An 18,037-nucleotide genomic window follows, 5' to 3' on the forward strand; every position below is an offset into this window, starting at 1 on the left:
GGCCGGGAGCGAGCTGTCCGTCAGGGCTTGCCCCCGCCCCCGGCGGTGCCAGCGAGGGGGGGCGGGGCTACGTGAGCCGAGGGGCGGGGCAGGACTGGGAGCCGGGCAGCGCTAGGGCTGGGGCGGGGTCCGCAGTGGGACGGGGTCCGTATTAGGATGGGGTCCGTGCAGGGACGGGGTCCACAGTGGGACAGGGTCCGTGCAGGGACGGGGTCCGTGCAGGGACGGGGTCCACAGTGGGACAGGGTCCGTGCAGGGACGGGGTCCGTGCAGGGACGGGGTCCGTACTGGGACGGGGTCCACAGTGGGACAGGGTCCGTGCAGGGACGGGGTCCGTACTGGGACGGGATCCATACTGGGACGGGGTCCGTGCAGGGACGGGGTCCACAGTGGGACAGGGTCCGTGCAGGGACGGGGTCCGTACTGCGACTGGGGTCCATACTGGGACGGGGTCTGTACTGTGACTGGGGTCTGTGCTGGGACAGGGTCCACACTGGGGCGGGGTCCATATTAGGATGGGGTCCACAGTGGGACAGGGTCCATACTGGGACTGGGGTCCACAGTGGGACGGGGTCTGTACTAGGATGGGGTCCATATTAGGATGGGGTCCACAGTGGGACAGGGTCCATACAGGGGCAGGGTCTGCACTGGGACGGAGTCTGTACTGCGACTGGGGTCCATACTGGGACGGGGTCCACGCTGGGACCGGGGTGAGCCCGCAGCAGGGCTGCACCAGGACCGCGCTGGGACTCCGGGGAGGCTGCACACGTGCGTACTGAGCCGCCGGGAGGGCTGTGCTGGGACGGCGTTGGGCACATGCTGGGATGGGGCGCTGGGAGGACGCATTTCCCCTTCGGGATGACCGTGCTCCAGTCAGGGGACACGTTGAGGCCTAAGGCACACACGTTATTCCCTTCGTAAGCACGCTGCACCCCAAACCTGCCCCAGCTCCGTGGATCCCTGCTCCCAGGGACCGCTGCCACTTCACCCGCCAACGTTCTCCTCACCTTCAGCCCAGCCAGGTAAACCTGGCCCGGCTCTTCTAAAAATAAAGCACAAAAGGATCTGTAAGCGACAGGGTGACAGCACTGGGCCTGGGATCCGCTGGGACCTGCCCCGGGTGAAGCCTTCCAGGGAGGGAGGCACTGAGCTCCATCCCACCTCCGGACACTTCTCACAGCCGTGAGCCCAGCACTCAATTTTCTCCCTTGAACAGCAAAGAACCGGGGGTGGGGGGTGGTGTTAGACCCAAGACCCCCCTCAAAGCCAGTAAGGCGCTGGGTAAATCGCCAAAGGACCGAGGGAAAGAAGCTCATTAAAGTCGGCAACAACTCAACCTACTTCCAGATTTTTCTGGCAGCCCGAGCCCTGCCGGTCCTCCCCACTGAAGTGGAAGGCCGCGATAACGGTTATTTTGTACCAGATATACACACGCAGAGTCTGTTACAACATTTATCGGTAACATTGAGATAGAAACGGGCTGGCAAGGCTCCACCACAAGCTATTTCTAGTGGGAAATCTTCCTGCCGGAGCGCGGGGCCAGGAGCTCAGCCCTGCCAGGCTGGTAAAAGGGGCTTGGCTGAAAATATCCCCTGAGCACCAGCGCAGCGGTTCAGGCAGAGACGTCGAGGAAACACGTGTCCGATGGGGTGGCTCCTCGGGCACCAAGGGCCCTGGTGGTTCGCACCACCGAGCGCAGCTGGAGAAGAAAAGCTGGATGACCTTCAGCACAGTGCCATCACGTTTGGGCCCCGCGCCGGATGTAAAAACATGACTTCTCCATTTCAGAGCTTTCTTTGCAGGTTTTTTTTTTTTTTAAATCAGCTGTGGAAAACACCACTCGCCTCCCAGTTTTGTTTTCTCCAAGATTGTACCTATTGTCCATTTTTTAAAAGCAAAAGGGAAGTAATCATCCCACCTTCCTGCAGGGCAGGAGCGCCCCTATGTCCACCGCGCACCCAAGCGCCCTGCGAGACGCTCCGGATTCGGCGTCCTACAGCAGGGAGGGCAGCAGGCTGCCTTGGCGTGACGAAGCACGGCAGTGCTCGCGGACACGTGGGCATCTGTCAAAGAGAGCAGCTGGTCACCGCGGGCCGGGGGACCGCCGGCCACCTGGGCTGGGCCAGCGCCAGGCACCTTCCCTACAGCCAACAGGGCTTCCTCCCCCCCCCCGCCCCAACCTGCCCTCGAGGGGAGCACAGCGGAGGCGGGAGGATGCTGGCTCTTCCCTCCTGCTGAATCTCTCTCCCCCCTAAGCGCAGAATAAGGTAAACAGGATGTTCCTGTAACGCCTGACAATCACCAAAAAAAAAAAAGTAATAAATCCACGGCTTTGGATTATCCCAAAGGCAGAGCGAAGAGGCACCCAAATCACACGGCTTGCCGGGGCAGCAACAACCGCCTCTTCCTCGGCACCCGATTATCTCGCTGTAGATTAACTTTGCGTTACGTTGGCATCAAACTGCAGCACAGCTCTGACCGAAGGTACAGGAATAACCCATTTTCCAGACCTGTATGCTCTCCAGATCCAAGAGGTGCCCAGCTGCCTGACAGGAAGCGTAAAACACGTTTTCCAATAAAATTCTCGCCAAGCTCGAAGTAGTCTTTCTGCCCCCATACACAGACATAAGCGCTCGTATACACACGCTTTACGTTCAGGAATAACTGTGTAGCACTAGGGAAATTTTAACGAAACCCTTTTCTTGCAGCCTCTCCTAGAAAATATAAGGATTCCCTGTAGTAAACTGCTTAATTACAAAAGCCCAACGTATTTCCTCGCAACCCATCCCAGTGCTCTTGAAGCCAGGCACACCTCCACCTAAAAAACCTAAAACCCAAGGAACGAGAGCTGCGACAGACAGAACCCTGCACCAAGACGCGTGTTTATTAAAACAAATCACAGGCTGTACAGAAGCAGCACGAAGCTGTTTAGCGTGCACAGACCCAGATCTCCCTTATCGCAGGGAACAGCCGCGCACACTCATGCTGAGGGAGGATAGATTTCCAAGTCGGGGTCAGTGCGAGAGGCTCTTGCAGACAGATCGGGGACAGAGGAAGAACAAGGGGCTTAGTAAGTATGTTGAGAAGGAAGAAGTTTTCAATTAAAAAAGGTTAAATGAACCAGCAAGCACTGTAGCCAGACGGATGATGTTCTTGGCCAGTGTAAATCCCTCAAAGATGGATCTAGGCTAAGCTGGGCATGACCTCAGTGTTGCTTCAACGAGGGAATTCAACGGAGAGCAAAGCATCGATCACTACAGGCTGCTGCAGTTATGTACTAGGTCACTACATTTACACATTTCAGGGCTCTGTCAGCTTCCCCTCTCCCATCAGCCACCCAAACACGGGGTTCATAGTCTCTCTTTTCAAACTAGAGCTGGCAGGCAGTCGCAGTAGCCCCTAAAAGGCTGGAGGATTCGAAGGGTTGGGGTTACACAAGTGGCAACGCATCCATGTTACGTCTCTGGGCTCCACGGCTCCTATTTCTTTCTGCCTCCTCTTTCTTTGAGTGCCAGGTGAATCAGAGAGCCACTTGTCATGTTGTAATAAGCCAGGGAGTTCGAATCCTTGATGAAGATGCCCTGAGGGGAGGAGAAAAGGAAAAAAACAAAAAAACCAAAAATAAAAACCAGTCACAGCAGAAAACTTAATGCTCCCTTCCCACAAAACCCCACACAGATGAAGCCCTCCTGGCCCTGCCCAGAACAGGGCGATGACAGAATGCTGCAGGCTTTGAAAAACCCTGGAGAGAACCCAGTGTCTCAGAAGATGGGCACTGGAGGAGGTGGGTATGCTGGGAATGAGAGCACAGACAGACAATATACACTGTATACCTCTACAAACATACAGATAAAAGACAGTCACCACAACAAGTGAAGTTATTTAGGCTCCACTCCCCCCCCCCGCCTTTTTTTCCCCTTAAAAAATAATAATCAGTTAAGCTTCCTTTCTCGCTAAGGGTTAACACAGTATCTGCCCGTAGGTGAACTCCTGAGGAGGTAAGGGCACAAAGTTCACTGCTTAGGCAGCAGGTTGTGCCTGTGCACAGGCATGACTGGAAACAAGTTATTAAAAAGGAACGTTGCCTTTCTAGCAGCTCCAGTCTCGAGAGGAAGAGAGAGAGATCTCTTCCCTTCAGCGTCTTGGAGAAAGTCTTTTCGCCCACCTTCCAGAGCACACACAGCACAACGGCGGGAGCAGTCTGCTGCATTTACATGTTAAAACAACTCAACATAATAATAGGCTGACTTCAGAGAAAGCCATCAAGCTTAGAGGACTCATCTGCCACAGCAGTAATGTGAAGATCCACCGATGCCACCTATTAAAGGCCTGTCCTGCTGTAACAGCGTGCAGTTCTGTAACCAAGCGTGCTGTACAGACAGGAAAAACATTCCCTCTGCTCTTCCCGGTATCTCAGTAGGTACATTGCAACTTTCTCTTATAAAAAGCCAGCTTGTGTGTGAGAAAGCACTGAAATACAGTGTCTGAAGGGCTTATACCCACCTCGTACTGCAGCTTCTGTTTCCCAGCTGGCATCCCCGTGGCCTCGTGGATCTTAACCTTTATAACAGACACCTAGAAAGAATCAAAGAGCTTGCTCAGGATTTTTTTCCCCCGCTGTACAGATGGCCAGCACCGCTCCCCCAGCCACGCAACCCCGCTGGGCAAGAGGCCGCAGCGTGGGGAACATCCAGAGTTTTACAGCTCCTGCCATGCGGGTCAACTGCTCTTCTCAAAGCGAAGAAACTCAGTAACAAAACAAGAAGGGGTAGAGGCCAGGTTAATAAGCTACATGCCTGGTCTGAGAGCGGCAGGGTGAACACCAACACTTGGCCGTTCAGCTTCCATTCCGTCTTGTCCTGCATGTTGGGAACCTGGACTTTGACCGTGACCGGACCCTAGAGGAAACAAAGATAACGTCTCTTACAGGCAAGGAGGCTCAGGACTACGATAAAAGAGCGGCAGACAAATTATTTATAGACGCACAGCGGCAGACAAATTATTTATTTCCAAAACTAGCCACATATCTCGACTTCTCAGCGAACACACAGAAACATATTTGCCTCAACACTGAGAAAGTTACCTCACTGTTACCAAAATAAAACACTCAGTCGGATTTCTCTCATTAGTCCCTCCTTTTGTGTGCCATTCACCAAGCATCACGCACATTCGCAGTATTACAGAGCGAACGTACGGAGCATTAAACAGGAGACAGCTTCTCTGTGCAGACGTCCAGGAAAACAGGATAGCCTTCTTAAAGGACTAAAAATTCAACCCACGATGATGGCACTCCTCAGGAAGGAATTCAGTCTAACCTTTAGTTCATGTTGTTATGGAATCTATCATATTACCATACTATCACGCTGACACCGATACATTAAATCTCCTTGCATCTCCAGCTTGGCAGCCCTCTGCTTAAAAGCTTATCAGCAGCATTAGCTCTTCTTTACGCTACTATTAACCTACCTCTCACCGCCCTTAATTACAGAAGAGCACTATCCTACCATGCGTCTGTGTGTAGCGCTGCACTGCTCTTTCCAGTAAAATACGAAGCAGTTTAGTTTGCTCAGGAATAACAGTAGGAAGGAGTCATCTCAGAAAGTCACTCCCTTGCAAGGTATTTTGCACATCAGCTCCCCTCTGTGTAGTGAACTGGCTTTACATCCCCTTTGGGCAGAGGAGGCTGAACCGCCCAGCGGGGTCAGGACTCCGGCACTTCTCAACAAGCAGCCAGCCCACACACGTACCTTGTTCCTGCGCAGAAACTCCTCCTCTGGAATCAGGCTATCTTCGCTCTTCAGTTTCTTTGAGACCGGCTCATCCTCCATCGGTGGCGGCGGGTGAACAGGAGGCATCGGTGCTGGGGAAGGAACCGGAGCCACGGGAGGCGCAGGAACAAATGCTGAAACGGGATGGGGGGACACAACACAACCTGCAGTCATCCACCGAGTATACAGCAGACACCCCCTTACACAAAAACTCTTTTAGCAGACCAGTAAAGGCTGAAAACAAATGCCACAATACATGGAGGAAGTTGACACAACCAACAGGAACATGCAAACTTCAAACGTTAGGAGATCTTTCGTATTGGGAAACAGTCCAGGAAAAGACAACAAGTGGCATAAGAACTTCCTGCAGATCTTCCAAAAAAGAAAACGCTCTCAGCTTGGCATGCAGCGGTGCCAGCAGCTCGATTAAAAAAAAAAAAAGAGGAAGAATTCGTTTTTACATTGCTTTTCAACTTAAAAGCACCTAATGCTATGAAGCTGCTGTGAGGAAAGGGGCCAGACAACAGCTTTTCCTCCTGCAGCAGCAACTTCTGTAACAAGCTGTAACACCCAGTGAGGTGCTGGCAGTTCCTCATTACTCTGGTTCCTTTTGGAAAGCAGCGTGGATTCTTAGTCTCCACCTGGGCAGGCTCCTGGGGACGGAGACGTAAGACAAGCGAGACAGAATTCTCTGTGTTTCATGCTGCAGGAGGAGTCTTGAGCCCAAAAGCAGTACTGCTAGGTAAGTCATACCAAACACCCCAGAATTCTTAATGATGGGACTTAGGGTCTGCAATCCCAATTACACACCATTATCAGAGGCACAAAAGGAGAAGAATCAAAGCTCAAGCCCACATTATACAGGAATTGGCTGACAATTAACCAGAAAAAGCTGAAGTTACTGACCTGTTGGTACTATCATGGGAGGCGGGCGGGGGCTCATGATGGGAGGAGCAGAGGGCGGCATGGGGACAACATTGATGCGCGGGGTATGGATTATTGGTGGCATGGGGGTGGCTATGACGGATCCTGGAGGCAAACGGACCACGGAAGTCATCGGGGGACGAGGCATGACTGGAACTGCAGAAACAACAGCGGCGCGAACGGGAGGGGGCATCTGGAGAGAGAGGGTAATTTTTCTTAGCAGGTACATGCAGGAACGCTCAGTGCTGTTCACAATCCTGATCAAAATAACCAGGGCAACACACGGAGGATTTCTGCTGGCCAAAGACTTGCTGGGAACCTCAGCGAGCCCACCATACGGCCAGCCCAAGCTGCCTGTGAATGGGCACAGAAGCCTCATTAACAGATTAAACGGTTCTTCCTTCCCTCACCACTCAGGTATCAGACCGCGAGCCACGTAGGAATCTAAAGAAGGAGCTATTTCAGAGTCAGCAGAACCCTTGGGGCAGGAACACCGGGCCAGTGAGTCACCTGTGAATGTTTCTTACCTGTGGCTACTTTTGTTCTGCATCATGCCTTTTTACACCTAAAAAAAGGCACCCGCCCATTCCTTTGTTAGCCATAGTCCCTTCCTCCAAGATCCCACTGCCCAGGTTCCTCCTCTGCCCAGCTGATCAAGTCCTTTTGGTACCTCTAAGGATGAAAAGCTCCACCTAAGACTTATCTTCCTTTTTTAACAGCAAGTTCAACAGGGTTCCTCTGATAGTTTAAGAGTCATTTGGAAACATGAACTTCACTCAAAATCTGCTTCTACGCCAGCGCCCCTGCTGTTATAACTCTTGACCTTCATCAGGACTCCCTTCTAATTAACTACGGCCACAGCCATTTGCTTTTGGAAGCCCAAACACTTACTGTGGGTGGACGAGGCACGGATGTGATAGGCTGAGCGCTAGCTGGGGGATTTGATGCCGATGAAGGAGGGGGTGGCTGGGGCATTTCATTGGGTTTGCTGGGACCGATCTTCTCCTTGCTGTCATCTTCTGGCACCAGTCCCTTGGCCTTATGGATAGCTTCAATTTGCTCTTGGAGAGTAATATTGGCCTGAGCAGCCTGTTGTGTGCGGGCCATGCTGCCCGAGTGGCCATCCCAGGTCACCTGAGAGGATAAAATAAATCAGAGTAACTCCAGCCTGTCCAGACTGCAACGTGAGCTGCAAATAAATCAAGAGAGCAGCTTTACAGCAAGAACAAAAGTTCAAGACTCCCGTCTCTCTGAGCATTCATACTACTACAGGAACCTGTTAAAACAAACAAACAAACAAACAACAGTTTCCACTCTACCTTTTCCTCTGGTTTCTGGATTTCTTCTTCACCAATCTTTTTACCAATGGCAGTCTCTTCTACACCGAAGATATCGGTACGGCGCTCTGCCAGCTGCTTCAAGCTGCTTTCAATATCCAAACCTGCAGGCAAAGAGAGAAACTCTTATCCCAAGTGATATAATCAAAGTCAAACATGATCAAGCCTCTTTTCATGATCTTTAAACTGTTTGGTACCTAACGGCCGAGTGCTGCTCTTTTTAGAAAGGGACTGCAACTGATGGCTGGTCAGCAGCAGCTAACGCTCTTCGTCTTTAAGTTTACAGAAAGGCTTCACCGTACTAATGACAAATGTACCCACATAATCAGCACACTAAGGACATCATACAGAAAGCTACATTTAAGATGGTCCTTATCGGTGGGACCTGGGGGGAATGAGGGGTTTGCTTAGAGTTCACTAGGAACTCAGTTTTGCAAGCTGTGTCAGATGCTCAAGCTGACCTGGGGCATAGACCTCATCATCACTCTGCTTTTCACGGATGGATCGATCACGCTGCTCCAACCATCGAGGATCCAGGAGACCAATTCGCATGTGTTCTTGCATTTTACTGGCAGGAATTTTCTCTCCAGTGATGGGGGAAACAAGATACTCATCTGGAGCTGGGGCGGGTGGTAATGGTTTTGAGGCTAGAAAAACAAAACCACGCTGTTAAAAAACCACATCAGAGGATCCAGCCTAGAAACAAATGTTTTTGTGATTATTCAGAAAGAAATAAAGTTTTTCTTCACCAGCCTGATTTACCTTTGGGATCGTAATCTTTCCGCACAATGACCTGATCTGGTGTGGGAGGAAGAGGTGGTGGCATTGGGGTTTCTGGAGGAGGAGGAACCTTCTGACCTTCATCTTCATCATCTGAGCCCTTATTTAGTGGGGGGGGGAAAAAAAGTCATAACCAAGTTCCTATAGTCAAATATCAACAAACAAGATTTGAGAAAGGCATGAAAATCCTATGCAGCGCTGGACGAACCGATTATGCAGCTTCAGAGCAACAGAGCTGTTTTGCCTCTGGACACCTATGCTACAGCGGTTCCTCTGGATAATCATGATTCAGAAATTCGGCAGACCCAGAAGAGGAAGCAAGTACTCCTCAGCTTCCACATTACCACAGCACGGCAAGCAGGGGCTTACGGTTAACCATGCTCTTGTTCCTTGTTACCAGAAGAACAGCTTACATACTATAAGGTAGAGTCTAAAATGAGTCATCTTTCAGTGTTCCAGACTCTGTGCAGAAGAAAGCCCAAAAGGCTTCATCACAGAAATATAAAATCCACACCATCAGGCGACAAAATTACTGGATTTCTCTGTTGACAATTTCTCTCCAAGGAAAACATTAAAAATACCATATTCCAGCATTGAGCAGAAACAGGTTGTTTTGAAATTCCATCAAAATTCCATCTCATTTCCTCAAGAAACTGACAAACTTCTTACAGTGAAAATGAAGGGCATCATAAACCATACAAACTTTACAGGACAAAAGTAATGCTGATTCTATCGGCTAGTTACCTCATCCATGTCCTGCACTTGTGTGTCTTGATCCAGCTGGGCTGGGGGCTCATCTGTTTTCTCTTGCTTTTCATCTTCCTCGTCTGACTCCACCTCCATCTCTACCTCCTCACTTTCCCCAAACTTCTCGTAACGCTCCTGGATCAGGATTCGAGCTCCCAACTCTTCTGGAGTAGTGGGAGGAGGGAAATTCCCTACAACGCAGAAAACAGAGCTCCTGTTTCTCTATCCCATTTCGTTGCTCAATGCACAGCCAGAAATATCAGTTTCTTGAATGAAAAGCAGTTTCTCTACAAAGCAGTGGCATCAAAATCTCCTGGGAGCCAAGGTATATAGAAGGGAATGGACGGAGTCTATACAGACCAACACCAGCACGACACAGGAAGATGAAGGTACTTATAGGTGAAAGCACCACTAGAAAGCAGGACAAGTTCTGCTGTCCTGGTGGAAGTGGAAAAGCGGACACTAGTGCAGTCCTGGACTTTGTGCAAGGAGAACATTACTGACTCCAGAAAAAAAAACAGCCCTGCACACTGTCACTAGAAGGCTTTCCCCTTCATCTTTGAAGGATATGCAGCTGTAAAACCCAATGTCTGTCTGAAAACGGCATTTCAGGATACAGCCCCTACTCAAAGGGAGCAGAGTTTCATAGAGGTTGCAACATTTAACTTCAGTACCTTGCTCATTGGGCTGAAAGTCAACTGTTTCCACGACCACAAAGTCATGCCAATCAATCTGGGCATAAGCAACACGCTCCTTTTCCTTCTCCTCCTCTTCCTTCTTTCTCTCTCGCTCCTGGAACTTTGCCCACTCCACTCTGTAATACACCTGCACAAGCAGACGTAAAGCAAGCACCAAATGTCAGTTAAGAAACACTACGGCATCTGGAAGTTTACGCTACCAACCCTTTCAGGGCAGTTACACAAGCGCTACTTCAGAGGCCTGGCACCACAAAGAATTATTTGTATTTCATTTAGAAACTACAGGTTTGCCTGCCGAGTAATGTACTGCAGCAGCTTTGTAAAGTGGTTTTCTAAAGCTGGAACTGCAGACTTCTTGAGCCAAGACCCAGCCGTCCAGGTATGACATGACTCGGGTATCACTGAAGATTCACAGCCAGCAAACAATTCACAGACACTTTATTACAACCCCGTAATGCCACCTTTCCAAAGCAAAAGCAGTCTTCGTGACAAAGACAGAAGTCAAAATAATAAAGAACAGCTTGGAAGGACTGTAAGTGACTGAGGTGCCACAGTGAAGTTGTCTGAGAGGGAAACATTCTACTTTGTGAAGCACCTGGAAATGGCGTCGTGCAGTATCTACGCCTCTATGCTGCCACAAGTAAACCACCCCCAACACGAACACCAGCTAGCAGTTTAAAGGCAAGCTTGAGTACCCTGTATTCAAGTGACTACAGGGGACACATCCGTTTTGTTCTCTGTGTGTTTGTGTTTGCTGCCACTAAGTCAGAAACGTGCAAAGAGAAAAAATTCAAAACATATCGGAAATGCTTCAGCAATTTTGCAAATTTTTCATGCAATACCTGATCTAGGACTTCCTTGGGATTTTCGGCCTCTTTCTTGAGTTTAAGGAGTAAGCCTTTCGGTGGGATCAAGATCTGAAACATATTTTGCATGACAGTTAGTAACAATTCTTTTTTCCAAAGCCTCCTTAAAAGCAATTACACTCTTTCCACACTGATAAAAATAGCAGCAGACCCCTGGGGCTACGTTCCACTTATTCTACTGCAACCCTGTTATTACTTATTCCTCATACTTGCACTTAAAAATACTCACTCTTCGCCTTCCAACTACCCTCCGTATTTAAAACAACACAACTTTTACTTATATTACAATAGTGTCTGATACACTTAAGTAACAGCCCACTGTGTTCAGCGCTGCACGCTGCCGACAATGCACAAGACATCCACTCTACTTAAAGAGCAAGATTTAAAGGATGGACTCCTAGACCTGCACTTATTTCTAGTCTGGCTGTTTTGCAGGGCTTCAGCAGCCTTCAGAAATCAATACTGCTGTTGAAGGAATCAACTTGACAAGTAAACTGCCAAGACTACCTTTGTGTACTGTTCAACCAGCTTAGTGAAGTAGTTAAAGAGACTGTGCTGGGGGCGAAGGAAGTCAAACTGATAGTTCCTCTGCTCTTTCTGCATCAGCTGAGTCAAGAACTGCCGCCCGTTCCGAGCCACGAACTGCGCCGTTAGCTTCACCACATCCAAGTCAAAGGCCGAGATTGAGGGAGGATCTGCAATGAACTCGAACTCCGGAGGTGGCTCTTTTGGAACAACCGTCTCCTGGATCACCTGGGCTTGTACCTGTAGAGCAGAACGGAGACGGCTCAGTGACGGCCCTCACCAAACCGTTACCAACCACCTGGGAGAACCCATTTTTCCTTCAGCTGCTGCAGGAAAGCAACATCAGTCTAGATATCCTGGCAGCTGCAAGGACGAGAAAAATTAGTACCACAGGGTTTATCCGGACATCCGTATTTAGGCCTACTATAAAAAAAAACCCCTTTGCTCCAACAGCCTAACAAAACTGGAAACTATCAGGACTTCGCTATAATCCTCTAGGATGGTCAACACCACACAGCGTTGACTGCTGGCCGTGCAAAGCATATAAAAGACTTGATTCAGTCAGTGCCCTTTTTCCATCCAGTATGTATAAAGGCACAACTAAACAAGATTAGCAACATTTTGTACTCCACATTTTAAGGGGAAGTTGATCCTTCCGGCAGAAAAAAAAAAAAGGAAATGTTTCTACAAAACAGCGCATGCAACAAGCCCAAACTGATCTCCAAGGGATTCTAAAGACTTGCCTATGGCAGGAGTCCTAAACTCATACAGTCCGAGCGATCTCTAGTGTAAGTACCGTATCGGTCAATACACAACTAAACGTAATTAAAACGGACCAAGTAGAGCAATACATTGGCTCTTTCACAGACAACTCTGAGTTACCAGCAACTGGGGGATGCACATCTGCATCAAAACAAAGTCCCAGACACTAAACGCCAAGCCTCTCAGTGCTGTCTTTTTTGCAAATGTATAAATAACTCCTTCATTTGCCTGGTCTTTCAGACCTCCTGCTTAACATCAGGCTGCGACACAACCAGTTGGAAGCCAAGTTCTCGACCAAAGTGAAAAGGAGTACTTACCTTCTGCGGAAGCTGCTGCTGAGCACTTTGCTGCTGTTGCATGACCTTGGGAATAGCAGCCGAGGGCTCCTGTGCTTTACCCTCTTTGAACTCGCTGACTTTGTGCCGGTAGTATGCATGGTAAGGATCATTGGGATTCAAGAAATTGAACTTAGGGTTATTTATTTCGTTCTGACGAATTCGAGCTTCAAATTCTGGACCATTTCTGGGGAGGAAAAAGATAAATTGTTTAGATGAATGGGCATCAACTCAAGTGTAATGCCCGTTTCTTTCACAGTAAGATGTGTTGATGCATCAGCCCCTCAGAAGACAATTTTCTCTCCTACATGGAAGGAGTTTACCTCTCTCTAATTAACTCATACCCAACATAGCAGCCAGCTGTAAGCAGACAAGTTAAAGGCATTTGTCCTAATTTAGTCTATAAGGCTTCACAGTGAGTATTTCTTAAAACAGTTAAAAACTCACACTCACAAGTGTTCCACAATCTCATTTGGCTACATACAAACAGAAGGCCGTTTACTGGATCGACAGTTTATTGGATGAAGTTTACAGGTTACTTACTAGACCAATTTTATTTGCTCTATTAACAAGCTCTTAAGACTAGTTTCATTTCCAGAAAGTTCATATAAAGAAAAAAGTAGGTAACCACCAGCCTGTACAGAGATCGACCACACCGGAGTGTTGCATTTAGGAGAGCCCTAAGTTTTAGTTCAGGTAACATCCATTCCTTCCATGCGAAGTGCAAGCCGCTTATTTCAGGGTAGTTTGAGAAAGTTAGCAGCTGCCATGGCACGTTTCTCTTCATGTTCTCTGGATACCTCCAAGTCTTGTTTAGACACTCCACCTCTTGCAAAAGAGGAGGTCTCTGCAATACCAAAGGATAAACACAGCCCCTTCCTTATCCTCAAAGGAAGTCAACGCTCCTTGGCAGCACTTTAGAAATCAGCTACGCAAGAAGGGTCTTTGACTAGACCGGCATCTAGTAATTGTCTTAAACTCACAGCACCAACCATTCTGGTTTAGTGAGGTGAAAGCACGCAGCGTTCAGCCTGTCTGGATGCCATGAAGGTCAAGAATTCGCACAGCCAGCTGAGGGGTATTTACCTCCCGTGCTACTCGTACGCTGCCAGGAAGACCAAGATCTGGTCCCCTGAGACCTCACATAGAGGTAAGACAGCCAGAAATACTTAAGGATTAAAAAACAATAGAGGAAGATGGCCTAGCTAGCACTAACAGCTTGCACTTGCGGAATGATGACATTGGGCAAATGAAAGAAGCCCAAATGAGTAAAATTTATTCAACCTTTAGACTCCTCCCCTAAATTTGACATCTATACTCACGCTAATCGATCTGCTACAGTCAACAGGGGAAAAAATCCCAAACACATCACGGGCAGCTCATCTATCCTAAGAGAGGATCAGACTACACTCTGGAGGCACGCGCTTCTCTCCCTCTGGCTATCACGGGAGAGAGAGATGGCTGAGGCTTGGACAAACACGCATCCCAGCCGCTGGCACGGTTTACCAAGCTGTACACAAGCAGGGATGGGACTTAACCTCAGGGCTCAACAAGCGAGCGAGCACCCTTGTACCGGAAAGTTCATCACCCACCATTTGCCTACACACTGTAAAGTGCAGTCATGACTCCTCTTGGCTTCATCGCTCAGTGGTGCACCCGTCATGAGGCTCCCTTTCTACCTGGAATTTTGTTTCCCCTTCAGATCATTCGGAACAGGAACTGTCACCTGGTTATTGCAGCATGCGCTATAGATTTTTCCAAGAACTTCATTTTATTTACTACCATAACTTTTCTAGCAAAGCGTGTCTTACACCTCTTAAGTAGAATAATGTCGTTTCTTTTCCACAGTCTCACTGGTATAGACTCAATCCTTAAAATCCTTTGTGTAAATTCACAGGACTGTGACCTGCTTCAGTTTCTGGAGCTGCGCAGACATTAGCACTTGAAGAGGAGAAGCATGAAAATCCCAGGAAGCACGAGACACCACCAGTGTCGTTTACCTGGCTACGAAGCTGGCAGTCTTGTCCACAATATTCCTGACCTCCGGCGGAGGGTAAATAATTCCTACCACAGGCTTGGCTGGTGCTGCTTCCTCTTTCGGCTCCTCTTCTGGCTGTAATAAAAATGGGAGGGAGAGAGAGATGTATACATACATATATGTATGTATACATACATATACAGTCCTCTGTACCACTGCCTCACAACTATAGCAACTATTCAAGAGGTGAAGAGGTGGTGGCACAGGAAGACATCTTTCATTGCGGTGTTTGCAATCAGTCAAGATACTAAATTCAAATAGCCTAAATCAAAGCTGAAAACGAGAGAAGGAACTTCAAATAATATTGAGTAACGTGCTATATACCAGCATCAGGGGGTGAAAAACAGCCCGGCAGGCTGCAAACCCAGACTAGGTTTATTTTCAGGTGGTTGAGTTGGAAAATTCATCTCCCTTCTCTCTCAACTTCCTCATCTACATTGGGAGTAACAATCCTAACACACCTTAACAAATTGTTCTGCAATGCCGTGCTTAACGAAGGCCATGTAAGAATTAAGTACTCCAAACAGCGACCCAAACGGCAGACAGCACTGCCTATCCTCCTCCCCAGCCCCCAAAACATTTAATATTTCCTGACACAAAGATCTGGTTTAACAAGCTGAATCACCAGTCCCACAAACTAATTGCTCGGCTTCTCAGGGTGGGAGACAATGTTTGTCTGCTCGGCAAGGGCACCGGCTGCAGGGGCAGGCACAGCAAGGCGACGAGGAAGGCCACTCCATGGGAACCAAAACAAGTCCTCCCGGCATTTTTACTATCTCAGCCTTGACCCCAAGTAGGTTTATAAATGCCGAGACAAGAGGCAGTGTAGGGGAATGCCTACAAAAACACATCTAGGAATAACTCAGCAGTGCTAAACAGGTTTGCAAGTTGTGAACGTTCCTAGAGGCCTGTGGGACTGCAGGAAACTAGAATGATTCTGAATGATTAACTCCACATTAAATAAAATATAGCTTTTAATCCTATTGTGGTTGCATCAAAAGCTGTTTCGTAGAGAAAAGCTCTGCAGGGCATTTTTCTCACTGAGGAGGATCTGAACTACAATCCCAGAACCCTCCCTGAGGACGGCTTTATCTTCCAGTAAGACCAGAAGCCGCTCTTTGCAGGATACTAAAGATGTCTCTCCTCCTTCCTCACCGAGCAGCTTTCACAAGAAAAGCCGTTATAAAAGAGAACAGGTGTCTGGGAAACGTTTATAATCTGAACAGGGACAGTCAGGGAAATTTTAAAATACCAGTAAAGCTACTAGCTCTGCCCAATCCATGGGGACTCCAAGGCAGAAAACTCTCTCGAGTCAAATACAACCTTGATAAAGTGTGTTAAGAAAAAGCCACCATAAACACGCTTATTTTTCATTCCCACTCCCTCTGAACAACATAATCTTGAGGAGCTGAAGGACAAGGCAACACCACGCTTGAGAGATATTTTTATTTAACCGCGATGCTGAGTTGCCTGGCTAACATATACGCGCGAAAGACCCTGGGTGTTTGTTGGGAACCACGACTTTCCTCCTGATTGTGTTAGCTACGCCAAACCACCCAGGATTTTCAGTCAGATCAGCTCCCTACACGGGCTTGCTGTACAGCTGCACAAGTGCTGATGCTGGTGTGTGAAACTGCTGGAACAGCTGGGGAAGGAACGGCTGCCTCCCGTTTGGGGAAGGCCGGGAAGAGGCGAATACGGCCGAGACAGACGAGGACAGGGGAAGGTACTGCGAAACACGGCACTGCTGCGCGCTCCCAAGCGCACCGGGACGGGCGCGTTTAATCCTTTCACGCATTCTTGCTGGCGGCAGGGCTGTTCCCATAGCCCGCGGCAAACCCTCACGTCCACCGCCATTGCAACCCCCTGCCGCTTCCAGGAAAGGACTCGGCCTTGCACCAAAGCGGAGCACCCGCCCCTCCTCGCCCCCCAGCAGCCCGACTGCGGACGAACCGGGAGCTGCGGGAGATACCCGCGGGGATCACCAGCAAACGGCGGGGGGGGGACGGGACGACGACGGGACGGGACCGCAGACCCCCCCCCCCAAAAGTGCCACAAGCCGGTCACTGTAAGAGCCTAGAGACCGAAATAACCCCAGCGAGCCCCGCTTCCCCGCGCCTCGGCCGTGCCCGGGGCCCCCGCCGGCGGAGCACCCCGCGCTCCGCCCCCCCCACCCGCCTCAGCGCGGCCTCCCCCGCCCGCGCGGCCCGCACCGGTTTGCTCTCCGCGGGGGGCGCCGGCTGCGCCGGAGGCATGGCTTGCACGGGTCCGGCCGGCATGGTGCTCCCTCGGGGCGGCGGGGAGCGCTTCCCCGCCGGAGCCGCTCCCGGGCCGAGACGAGCGAGAGCCGGAGGAGGCCTACGCCGCGGACGAAATGGCGGCCGCACGCGACGCGCTGCGCATGCGCGCCGGAAGTGACGGCGCGGCCACGAGGGGGCGCGCAGCGCAGACTGCGGGCTACGGTCCGCCGGCGGGGCAGAGCGCATGCGCCGTGGGAAGTGCCATTAGCGCGCCACACGGAGGGGGGGGATCCCTAAAGGAGGAGGTGGGAGCAGGAGGAGCGTACCATTGCGGCACGGGGGGGGCGTGGCCTCGGGGGGCGTGGCCTGGGCGGTTGCCATAGCAGCAGGCGGCGGCGGCGCGACCGGGTGGGTCCGTGTCGCCGCGTCCCCGCACGGGCCCCGGCCCGGCGCCTCCTCGCCCCGGGACCCCCCGGCCCTCCTGGAGCCCTCCTGGGGTCCCCCAGCTCCGGAGGCCACTGTGCCGGTCCCCCTCCAGCGACCCGTCCCCCGCAGGGCTGTCCCTCCGTCCCAGGCCCGGTGGCCCTGTCGCAGCCCACGGGCCGGAGCAGGCCATCGCCCACAGGCCTGATCCAGGCACCTCAGCGGCATGGCGCACCTCCTGGGCCACCCCGGCTGCATGGAGAGCCTGCGGGCCGACCTGAGGGACCTGCAGGCAGCCATCGCCGACGTCTCCTCCCGGGCCGGGGTCGTGCGTTTCCCCTCCTGGAAGTTCCCCGATAAAGTGTCCTGCGACCTGGACCTGGCGGCGCTGCTGGAGCGGTACGGCTATGCCGAGAACGACCCCGAATTCACCCAGCACTCCCACGTGGTGCTGCTGGAGCTGATGATAGACAGGTGAGAGGGCAAAGCCAGCCCCAGCCACCCCTCTTAAAAGAAGCTTGGCTGGCAGAGTGGCTCCTTCCCCCCGGAGGGAAGGGGACGGTTGTGCATCCAGCCTGTCGAATGCGGCCAAGT

At 50.7% G+C, this 18,037-nt stretch overlaps 2 protein-coding genes across 2 annotated transcripts; one reads left to right on the plus strand and one right to left on the minus strand.

Moving 5' to 3' along the window:
• Window positions 1-1,438: 1,438 nt before the first annotated feature.
• On the minus strand, window positions 1,439-17,143 carry SF3A1 (splicing factor 3a subunit 1). The gene is made up of 16 exons (XM_076352549.1): window positions 16,994-17,143; window positions 14,743-14,855; window positions 12,725-12,929; window positions 11,628-11,885; window positions 11,097-11,171; window positions 10,231-10,381; window positions 9,554-9,747; window positions 8,792-8,909; window positions 8,491-8,676; window positions 8,012-8,133; window positions 7,584-7,826; window positions 6,675-6,885; window positions 5,748-5,902; window positions 4,797-4,898; window positions 4,504-4,575; window positions 1,439-3,581 (listed from the first exon to the last, which is right to left on the minus strand). Exons 1-16 carry the CDS (start codon window positions 17,057-17,059, stop codon window positions 3,480-3,482), a joined length of 2,373 nt encoding a protein of 790 aa, XP_076208664.1. The 5' UTR covers window positions 17,060-17,143; the 3' UTR covers window positions 1,439-3,479.
• Window positions 17,144-17,669: 526 nt separating this feature from the next.
• On the plus strand, window positions 17,670-17,921 carry LOC143167417 (coiled-coil domain-containing protein 157-like). Its single transcript, XM_076352841.1, has one exon. It carries the CDS (start codon window positions 17,670-17,672, stop codon window positions 17,919-17,921), a length of 252 nt encoding a protein of 83 aa, XP_076208956.1.
• Window positions 17,922-18,037: the final 116 nt, after the last annotated feature.

Source organism: Aptenodytes patagonicus, chromosome 15, assembly GCF_965638725.1.
Source record: "Aptenodytes patagonicus chromosome 15, bAptPat1.pri.cur, whole genome shotgun sequence".
Lineage (NCBI taxonomy): Eukaryota > Metazoa > Chordata > Aves > Sphenisciformes > Spheniscidae > Aptenodytes > Aptenodytes patagonicus.

Excerpts from the sequence above, each read along its gene's own strand:
- SF3A1 (XM_076352549.1), bottom strand. The coding sequence starts at position 17,059 with ATGCCGGCCGGACCCGTGCAAGCCATGCCTCCGGCGCAGCCGGCGCCC. Across the intron at positions 14,856-16,993 it reads CCCCCGCGGAGAGCAAACCG|CCAGAAGAGGAGCCGAAAGA; the intron begins GTGCGGGCCGCG and ends TTTTTATTACAG. Across the intron at positions 8,910-9,553 it reads AAGTGCAGGACATGGATGAG|GGCTCAGATGATGAAGATGA; the intron begins GTAACTAGCCGA and ends CCACTAAATAAG.
- LOC143167417 (XM_076352841.1), top strand. The coding sequence starts at position 17,670 with ATGGCGCACCTCCTGGGCCACCCCGGCTGCATGGAGAGCCTGCGGGCC.